The 10,746-nt window shown below is 34.3% G+C and overlaps 1 protein-coding gene across 10 annotated transcripts; it reads left to right on the top strand.

The window, feature by feature from the left end:
- Positions 1–935: 935 nt before the first annotated feature.
- On the top strand, positions 936–8,212 carry SAG18 (senescence associated gene 18). Of its 10 annotated transcripts, none has more exons than XM_088851391.1 (7): positions 936–1,098; positions 4,218–4,317; positions 4,415–4,540; positions 5,161–5,282; positions 5,399–5,520; positions 7,297–7,456; positions 7,851–8,212. In XM_088851391.1, the coding sequence occupies exons 3-7, from the start codon at positions 4,520–4,522 to the stop codon at positions 7,999–8,001; spliced, it is 576 nt and encodes a 191-aa protein (XP_088707517.1). In that variant the 5' UTR covers positions 936–1,098; positions 4,218–4,317; positions 4,415–4,519; the 3' UTR covers positions 8,002–8,212. The 10 variants fall into 10 exon arrangements, 4 of the variants coding, with proteins under 4 accessions (XP_088707517.1, XP_088707515.1, XP_006847019.1 ...); XR_016043948.1 differs by having other exon boundaries at positions 941–1,098; positions 4,415–4,535; positions 5,161–5,257; XR_016043949.1 differs by having other exon boundaries at positions 941–1,098; positions 4,415–4,535; positions 5,161–5,257; positions 7,280–7,456.
- Positions 8,213–10,746: the final 2,534 nt, after the last annotated feature.

Genomic DNA, 10,746 nt, shown 5'->3' with positions numbered 1-10,746 from the left:
CTAAACCTAATATTATATATCTTTTCACTCTCTATCTTTTATTTTTACGTAACTCACCCAACTTCCTATTTATCTCATTTTCTCTCTCTACGTTTTTTTTCACTCCTTTACGTCATCATTACAAAACTTTCTCCTCATGTCATTGCTTTACTTCATCCTATACTCTCTCTCTCTCTTGTACTTTATCCTCCTCATGTGGGTTTATCCCCTCCTCTCTCTACCACGTATATTTTTCTCCTCTCTTAGGAAAGGGGGCCACGCCCTATTCAAGGACACACTTCTTCTCATAGTTTTGGGTTTTGAAAAATTAGAAGGGAGAATTTTTTGTTGAAGTAATTTTTTGGGGGATGGGCCTTGAAAAATTAGAATGGAGAATTTTTTTCTTGAAGTAATGTTTTAGGGGATTGATTCTAAAGAGTTTTGGGTGAGCATAAGGGTCCCATTGAAGAGCTTTCATTGTGTTTGGCCGAAATTAATTTTTTCGGTTGAGATTGAAAGGAGACTGTCGATCCCGCTCCATCGGTTGATAGTGACTCGATATGGGATGTAATAAGTCCGGTTGAGATAATATCTAGAACTCTCCAATTTTATTTTGTAGATTAGTATTTATATTTTCAAGCATAGTAAACGGTATTCTTATTGAAAATTCTGAAGCGTTCTGGGTGAGCATAAGGGTCCCATTGAAGAGTTTCTATTGTGTTTGGCCGAAATCAACTTTTCCGGTTGAGATTGAAAGGAGACTGTCGATCCGACGCCATCGGATGGTGGTGACTCGATATGGGATGTAATAAGTCTAGTTGAAATAATATCTGGAACTCTCCAATTTTATTTTGTAGATTAGTATTTATATTTTCAAGCATAGTAAACGGTATTATTATTGAAAAAAAAATTCCCCGACAAAAGATTACATTAATCAGCACTTTCACGCGTTAAGCACATCAAAGTCGATAACCATTTCATACATGAACATGTTGCTTTATTCCCAGTTTTGTACAAATCGCTTATATTTTCACCAAGGGGCTACCTCCTACCAGATTTTTTTCTTTATGAGACAAGCTGACCCTTCAACCGAATGGTATGATCAGCTTGAATCGAGAGGTATTTGATTATATCTTTGACTATGAAGAAAAATTCTAGAAGATATCTTTGATCATATCTTCACTATTTTCTTATTTTGAATTCTTGTTAAGAATTGATTGTAATTTATCTCGATATTGTTAACACGAGGGAGCATGTTCACAGTATGCTCTCGCCTGAACAGTAAATCATTTAACACATTTTTAATTTTGTGCTTCTGCTCAAACCATATAATTTCTCAGAATCTCTCTTATGCACTCTTTGATTTAGAGAGAGAAAAAGTGAGAGATTTCGAACTCGAGAGGAGAGAGAGATGGAGTATCGGAGGGTGTATGTATGGGGAGGTGCCATATTCTGCTTTGTAGTTTTGATGGTCGTCACCCCCTCCATCCCCCAATCCCAAGAATACCACAATTTCGCTGATCAAAGAGAATTTTTCGGTACTCTCTCTTCCCCCCCCCCACCCTCTGTGATTCTTACATGCAGTTACTGTTTTTAAACCTATGGGGAATCAATTAGGTTCTATGGTTCTTTGCGTGATTCTGAATTTGTTACTTGTCATTGAAGGATGTTGATTTTCATGGTTTTCGATTATATTGGTTTCTGGTTATTCATATGAAAAACCATATTGATTTCCAGTTATGTTTATCACAATTTTTGGTTTTGTTTCTTGGTTACTCATATGAAAAAACATATTGATTTCCAGTTATGTTTATCACAAGTTTTGGTTTTGTTTCTTTTAGGTTGGCTTGCCTTATTGTTTAGAGATTATTTTATAGTGGAATTTTGGTCTGGTTCAATTAGAGTTCAAATGGGTAAGTGAAATTAGTTGTGTATGTGGTTTTTGTAAGTGTGTTTTTGAATATTCTTTAGTGGCTGAAGCTTTGAAAATGAAACCTATATTATAGGGATGAGATGAATGCTGCACTTTATAGGTTATTGTAGATTAGATGTTCGAAATTACAAAGCTAATGGGCGAAACGTAGTTTCCAGTTCTTTTGTTTAATGAGTAATATAACATTGGATTCATTTGTCATGGGTATAAGTTTATTTTTTCTTTTTTTTTGATATTTCAGAGTAATTGTCTATAATTTATCCATTCCTTTAAAATTGTGATCTAATAACTGGCATTTGTGAGAATGGCCTTTATATATTTAAAATTACGAAAATGTCTCTGGAATTTGTGAGAATGGCCTAGGTGGTCCGGACCCCTGGCCGCTTAGGCAGCTGCCTCTGCCTGTTTTGAACACTGCTATCATTTGAAATTGTATCGGGGTACGTATTAGAGAATACCTTTTCTTATTGATGTCTAAATTTGTGTAGAAGTTTCAGCTGTTACTCTCTACCATGAGTGCAAAGATTGATGGGAAATTGTAGTACCATGTCCCCATATTACCAATAAAGAACATGAATAATTAAAATGCACCATAATGGAAAATTCAACCATTTTTTGGTGATGTGAACCATCCATCTTGTTGGTTGGTCCTACTATGGATTGGATATGATTTTTAAAATTTCATTTATTGAACAAATATGAACCTCTTATTATATGGAAATGTATCAACATTTGACGGCACTGCTACAGTAATTGATATGGTGCTGCTATAGTGATTGCTAGAACATGGCTACAGTGATCACTAAGCATGCTACAGTGCTTCTGATGACAAATTAAGGTTTTGAACTGTAAACAGATTAGATGTTTTTTATCCAAACTCAAAGATTGATTTCCTATAGAGCATTAACCTATTTTTGTATGCCGGATTGATTTTCATTACATTTTTGAAAAACTTTCATGAAAGATTTTCACTACAGATTCAAATTGATTAGGGTTTTTCATTCAAGACTTGCTTTGGTACCATGTTAAAAGCAATAAAATTTGGACTGATTTCTCATAGATTAGAATTAGGGAGTAATCCTTATGTTCAGATGGCTGGGTTGTACAAAGTACATGAATGCCTCTATAAAGACCAAATCTAAAACTAAATAGAAATTACATACTAAAAGCATAGGACGAATAACATATATTAAATAGCACGTTCCACATGGTTATCTGCTTGTTTACTAGTGTTTGTAATTTGTTGATCTGAACACCATAAATGATATCAGATTCTTAAGATCTAAATAAAAGTGATTTATATGCTTTATATTGTCTGGATTGATTTATTAAGCATACCTATGATAAAAATCTCCTATAACTCCTTCAAAACATGAGATTAGTAAGTGGGATAAGTTGCTTTATCAAGAAAGAGCTTCTGATTCAATTTTTTTCTAATGCTGCTGTGCTCTTTTTAAGCAAGGTTTGAGTAACTCGGACGAGACTCACCCGAGTCCTGTATTGGGGGGGAAAAAAACCTAGAAAAACTAAAAAAAAGATATAAAAAATATGAAAAAATAAAATAAAGGTTAGACTGTAAAATAAAACTAAAAGCAACCTTAGAAAGTCTAAATACGCTTAAAAAAGTTTAGAGAACATGGATCTAAAAAGAAGTGATTTATGGATGGGAAGATTTTAAAAATTCCAAAAAAAGGAAATATAAAAATAGAGATTATGGCAAAAAAACCCGCAGAAATCATTTCCAAAAACCCCAAATCATGTACTAAAAATTTATTGACTATTCCTATATTTTTAACAATTTCTTTGAATTTTTTAAATTGTTTTGTGTACGTTGACTTGTACACACAACTAAGGGATACTCAGACTTGACTATAGTGAGTTACATGCCTGAGCCTGATTGGTCAGGGAACCCTGGTTTTAAAATCATCCACAATAATGAGGGGCAATGCTATCTTTTTTCTTCGATGTATCATTGCAAGTGAAATTAGGGTATGATATGAATAATGCAATCTCTTTCTGTTTGGTGATATGCCATCTTGTATTTCAGATTGATGGCAGGCACAGTGGTTTTGATTAGTGAGCTCAGTGAGTTCGTAGTTTTTCATGGAAATTTGTAGTCCAGTTTAACCATGAAACATTGTATAATTGATATTTGAATGTGACTTATTGTAATCGTGTGCATTCAATATCAATTGAGACTAACATCCAGAAATTCACTTATTAGGTTATGTTCTTTTCAAAGTAACGTCTCTGCAGGCCTGTTTTCTTCACTACCTAATTAAGTTTTTAATGATTATTTTTGCAGGAATACCTAATACATTGAATGTTGTTTCAAACTTCCCTTTCCTTCTTGTTGGTATAGTAGGGCTTGTGATTTGTTATCATGGAAACTATTTCAATTTAAGGTAATCCTCTGCATAGCATGTTCCTTAAGAGTCATGTAGAGTTGGAGCAAATTTAAATTTGCTGAATTTGGATCAATTTATTCTTTCTTTTTTCTAGATTGCAAGGGGAATTGTGGGGATGGACAATATTTTTTATTGGCGTAGCAGCTGTTGCTTTTGGTTCTTCATACTATCATCTCAAACCTGATGATGCTCGACTTGTATGGGATCGGTTACCTGTGAGGTTCTTCCTATGCTATTCCATTGTTATTTTCCATTATAATTGTCTTAAAAACCTTTATGCATGAAACTCAAAAATAGTTTTTGTGCTTATGAGTTTTCTGCAACCACCATCAAGGTCATTTCTTTTCATGAAGATTAATTTCATTGTCCTTAGCCTACATCTTTATGTTAGTTTATTGTACCTGTAAGTCAGATGCACTCCGTTTGAGAAGATAGTTCGGGTGAGTTTATTCAACTTTCTTTTGATCATTGTATGATGATCAGGGCTGAATAGACATCAGAGTCATATAAGTTATTGCATTCGTGCCCTTTCTTAGTTTTCTTTTGGCTTAGTTTTTAACTTCTTGTTGGACACAGTGAATCTTATATTGCAGGCATGTCTTTTTATTATGTATGAGTTCATTATATGTCAATATAAAGAGGAAGTCGTAATTCACTGAAGATGCGATCTTCCTGATTGGTGTTGCCATCCATTCTGCGTTTCTTTATACAAACCATTTCACAAATATATTGCAATTTTCTGACTTGGGAGGAGTTCTATAAGACAAAACAGATGACCATCAATTTAAGATGTTTTGTGTTGCTAATATTTGACATGTGAATCAATTTTGCCCAACACAGATGACCATCGCATTCACATCAATCATGGCAATTTTTATGATTGAAAGGATTGATGAAAAGACTGGCACTATATCCATCATTCCTCTGCTTATGGCGGGTATAATAAGCATTTTGTATTGGAGGCAAGCATGCTACTTTCTAATATTTTGCTCATCTGATTAGAGTTCCTTCTTGGCTTAAAAGACAAGTTTTCATGCTGATGCTCCATAATCAGTTTTTGTGAATCTTTTGCATGCAGATTCTTTGACGATCTTCGTCCATACGCTCTTGTCCAGTTTGTCCCTTGTATTGCAATACCAATAATGGCTATTGTCATGCCACCAATGTATACCCACTCAGCGTACTGGTTATGGGCAGCAGGTATTCGATTTTCCTTTTTTTTTTTTTTTGTGTGTGTTGTTGTTGCTGTGGGGGGGGGGGGGGGGATGTTTGGACCCATTCGTATGTATTTTTCTAGAACGGTAGAGTACAATGATTTGGGGTACAAGATGTACTCCAAAGTCACTCAAAGGGCTAAACAATACCAAATGTTCTAATGCCATTCAGATTTGCATATTACCTTTGAACAGTTATTGCAGATTGTATACTCTTGCGGCTCTTGAAAAATAATTCTTAATCTCAATTTTGCTTTCCTCTACCAATAAAACAAAAAAAAAAGTTGCTTTGTCCTCATTCCTTAATGTTATGCATGTTGGAGTGATCATGTTCTTTTAACAAAATAACATATTGATATTTTGGGTTCACATTTATCTCAAAGCAATTTTAGAATAGTATAGATTACAAATTTACAACCCAAACTAGCAAAGTAAAAAAAAAATACCTTGGCTGCCATATGAATTACTGAGACTTTTAGTGTCTTTAATACAAACTTTTAGTGTTTTGCTATGTTGTTTGCATCAGTAATATACAAATTTTTCTGACAGTTGAGTCTGAGTTTACTGTTTACCACAGCAACAATTCTTTTCCTATTGCTGGAGTACTTTCTTTTTCTATTCTTATAATCATGGAGCTCTTTACATCATCTGTTCAGTTTATTTTTTTCCGTGCAACTATTCTGGCTAATGATTATGTATCCTTGAATGGGCTTTTTGAAATTAATGAAAAGAAATGGTGGAGATGTTAAATTCAGTTTATTTTTTTCCGTGCAACTATTCTGGCTAATGATTATGTATCCTTGAATGGGCTTTTTGAAATTTAATCAAAAGAAATGGTGGAGATGTTAAATAATTCATCTTTCTTGGGTGCTTTTTGATAAATTTTCCAAAAACCGAGTATCTAACTCACCTTCTTGGTGACATACGACCCTACCAAGGGGTCATTTTTTTAAACTCATTTCTTATACTCAATACCAGTTAACATTTCTCAAAAACATTTTCCAAAAACAGAAAAAAAAAAAGGTAAAAGTTGCAAATCCAACTTGCTCGCTTTCCATTGCTTATGGGTGTTTCAACTCTTGAGTCCCATCTTCTGTTATTTCAATTAGACATTCTATGATTTCAAGCTATCATCTTTGGCCTGCTTTGACTGCCTGCCTACATTTACTTTGCTCCATACATATCACGGCGGTCATAGCCATCCATGCCACACCACCCAAACCAACACCCTGGTAACCAAGCTGGTATCAGCTGTGGAATGAAGCAACTCTGTTCTAAACTCAAGCAAAAAATGGAAAATCTGACTACTGAATGATGCTTCCTCTGTGGTGTTAAATTTATGGTCTCCTGAATGGAAGTGTGAAAAATGTGCCAATCTAAGTAGTGCAGTTTCTTCTATCTTATCCTCTTCAAATCATATTTATCAGAAAAATACTTGAGATTACTCAGTCCTTAATTTTGATTGATAGTGAAATGTTAACTGTTAGACAAAATTGATTTTATATTGCACCTTCTGTTGGATATTTTATTTTTTGATGAGTGAAAGAATCATTTTCTTGTTCTCTATTAATTGCTTTTATTACTCACAGAATTAAGATGATACCTTCTACTAATTGCATCTGATTTATGATGTTGACTATCAGTGTTGCCGCTGTATGTCGTGGTGCTTGTGATCCATTGTTGAAAATATTATTTGAGTTTTTGAATTTGTATTGTTTTGCTCTCACTTATTGAATCGTTTTCAGTTTTCTGATAATTACAGGGTTTTATCTTTTGGCTAAAGTGGAAGAAGCGGAGGACAAGTTAATTTACAAATGGACACATCATATTGTCAGTGGACATACACTCAAGCATCTTTTTGCTGCCATGGTACCTGTGTTCTTGACACTTATGCTTGCAAAAAGGTCTATCGAGCCAGAGAGGTAGAACCTGCTATGCTTTTGACATTCCCCTTTAGATTATCTATTTTTATTTCTTTTTCTTTAGAATATTGATATCTCATTCCCCACATGGCATGTCATTTTACCTGCTCATTATGGAACCAAGGATGAGGATTTTAGTCCATGTTGCCGCTTCATGCCAATGTATTTGATATGGATAGATATTTCCTGCCTTACATGTACATTCCTTTGCAGTTCCAACTTATCATTGCATTCATACAATTGGATTTTCAAATTAATATAATCGACAGTTTTATTAATGATGATTTCATACTGGGTTCTTTGGTTGCAGTTGGGTTCTTTGGTTGCAGTTGAACTAATCTGTTGTAGTTTTCTGGGCATATCTTTTCATGCTTAACACATATCTTTGATGCAGAGAAAGTTTGCTTCAGTCATGGCGTGTGTCTTGGGTTAGTTTGAAAGATAGTGAAGGTCGGGCACGGATATTCAGGTGGAATTACTCGACGGTAAGAACAAGACAGGAGGAGAATGATACGCCATCAGAACCTCGCAATACACTAGCATAGGCCTTCCGGTCGATGCGCAGATAAGTCTAGTACACTTGATATGTTCTACAAGTTGGAATCGACATAACGTACATGGGGTTCTCAGCAGGTCTGAAAGCTAACAATATACTGTGGCTTTCTTTTGTTTGGGAAAACATTGTACATAAATACAGTCACTTGCTATTATTTTTTTTTAAAAAAATAACTATCTTGCTATTATTATCTCCAGAAAGTGATCCATGTTTGCCTCTTCTATTGATCAAACTCCATAGCGTGTTTACATATATGTGCTTCAAACCATGCCAGTTTCGGAAATTTGAAAGTAATAATGTCGAATAAATATCAGATCCATGCAGACTGAAAAATTCTATATTGGCTATGTCACATGTATCCTGGTTTTCATTTTCGAGTAGTGTTCTTGAGTCTTGATGTTTATGGCAATAGAGAAGTTTCAAAATGTCCCAAAGTGCAGCTTTAGCTCGTCTACAAACGGATATGTAGAAAAGGTTTAGCCGATCTCACCTGATCAACTATATATAATCAAAAGCAACTATTTAAAAGAAGCCGGATCGGCACGGAATCGCCTAGTGTGACTTGGAAATCGGTCATTTTATGTCGATTGTGTCAATATGTAGGAAATCATTCGGGTCTAGAAGAGAGTCGGCAATTTGCTACGATGAAACGATGTTTCGCAACAGTAAAAACACCATTTTGCTACAGTAAAAAGGTCGTTTCACTTATGTGGATTGGTGTTTGGCCGATTCACTATTTTTGTAAGTGGTTTTCATAGATTCACTTTTTTTTTGGCACAGTAGAATGGCGATCTAGATCGTTGACTTACCAATTCGGACCGATTATTGTGATGTTTGTCCTGCTCACTTATCTGTTTTTTAAATCATTGATTAGAAGGTTGATGGAATGATATTTCCATCCTTTCTTTCTTTTTTTTGTTGTTCTTCTTTTGAAGTAAGTATGTTCCGACTGTTGGATTATGAAGGAAGAGATAGACTTCAAAACTCTCAGGATTACTGGCAGTGTCGTGAGACTGAAGATCGCAGAGGTCAGAGTTTTCCAAAACGATAAGAACTAAAAGATAACTTTGTATGTCTCCCCATGGTCATGAAAGGCTTAGTTATAGAGGGATAGAGGAGGTTGTTTTCCAACGTTTGGCTTTTTTCTGAAAACTTCGAGAAACGTGGTCCATGATCTTGGGAGGTAGGTATTTATCATCTACCTGTTAGATGATGACCTATTCTCTCTAAAAAAAGGCCCTTATTTTATTGATAAAGATTAAAGAGAGAAAAAGTAGTATGCATGAGGGTTTCATAGCCACCAATATTTACCAACATCTCCCACTTGGCCATGATGGCCAGATATATTGATATAATACCACTTAATGAGTTTAACATTTATGAGCATATCTTTATCATGAGGCTTTTCACGCTAGTACGATTATACATCTCATAACAAAAAATATCCAAAATCATATCATGGGTTTTTCATGTTAATGCGGCTTTTCCTCTCATGATCAAGACATCAAAATAAATATTCCATTTGGGAGTTCCGAACTTAAATATTTTTAAGCCCCATCAGAGCTACATGCTTTGATAATATTTTTGCACTCAATCCCTTTGTTAAAGGGGCTGCAATCATATCTGAAGATGGAAAATAACTTACAGATATTTTATTGTTTTCAATAATATCATAAATGTAATGATAATCAATTTCAATGTGCTTACCTTTGGAACTATAAGCTTCATTTGTAATTGATGAAATAACAGTTTGATTATCACAAAAAAATTTAACATGTTCGTTAGCTATATCCAGTTTCAAATCATTTATGAAGCGTTTAATCTAGACGACATAAGTTGTAACAATGCAACAAACAATATACTCGGCTTCCATAGTATATTGAGTTATACAACCTTGTTTCTTGCTACATCCACCTCCAAAGAGGAGTACAGATCTTGAGGTTGATTTTCTATCATCTGGGTCCCATGCAAAGTCTGCATCAGAATACCCAATAACCTCTAAGTTGTCAGCTTGGAAGAGCAACTTGTAATTTCTGAACGTATCTGGGTATCTTTTTTATGTTCTGAACATATCTGAGTATCCTTTTTATGGCTTTTCAATGAGCCATCTTAATATTACTCTGAAATCTACTTACAAGACCATATGCATGATTCAAATCAGGTCTTGTGCACAACATGACATAATTTATGCATCCTACAGCTTGAGCATATGGAATTTTTTCCATTTCAGCTTTGTCACTATCATATAATTGCCACATTTTCTTTAACAATTTCAAGCCGTTACAAACGGGTATATCTATGGGCTTGCAATATTTCATCTTCAATATATTTAAAATACGTTCTAAATAATTTTCTTGACATAATCATATAAGTCTCAAACTTCTATCTCTTGTTATTTTAATGCCTAATACATGAGGCTTTTTCTATATCTTTCATCTCAAAATGGGAATTTAGCCATGATTTGATATGATTAATCATGCCACTATCATTATCAACTATCAAAATATCATCTACATATAATGATAATATAACAAAATTGCTCCCACTATTCCAGACATATACACAATGGTCTAACCTATTGGCTATATAACCAATTTTAGTGATTGCATTATGAAAAGTAAAGTACTATTGCCTAGAAGATTATTTTAGACCATATAAAGATTTTGTAAGTTTGTAGACTTTGTTTTCTTAGTCTTTAATTGCATATCCTTCTGGTTGTTTCACGTATATATCT

The sequence above is a fragment of the Amborella trichopoda genome, chromosome 11 (assembly GCF_054954075.1).
Source record: "Amborella trichopoda isolate Santa Cruz 75 chromosome 11, AtrichopodaSantaCruz75HAP2 v2.0, whole genome shotgun sequence".
NCBI classification, from domain to species: domain Eukaryota; kingdom Viridiplantae; phylum Streptophyta; class Magnoliopsida; order Amborellales; family Amborellaceae; genus Amborella; species Amborella trichopoda.
This window is presented reverse-complemented; position numbering and strand designations above follow the sequence as displayed.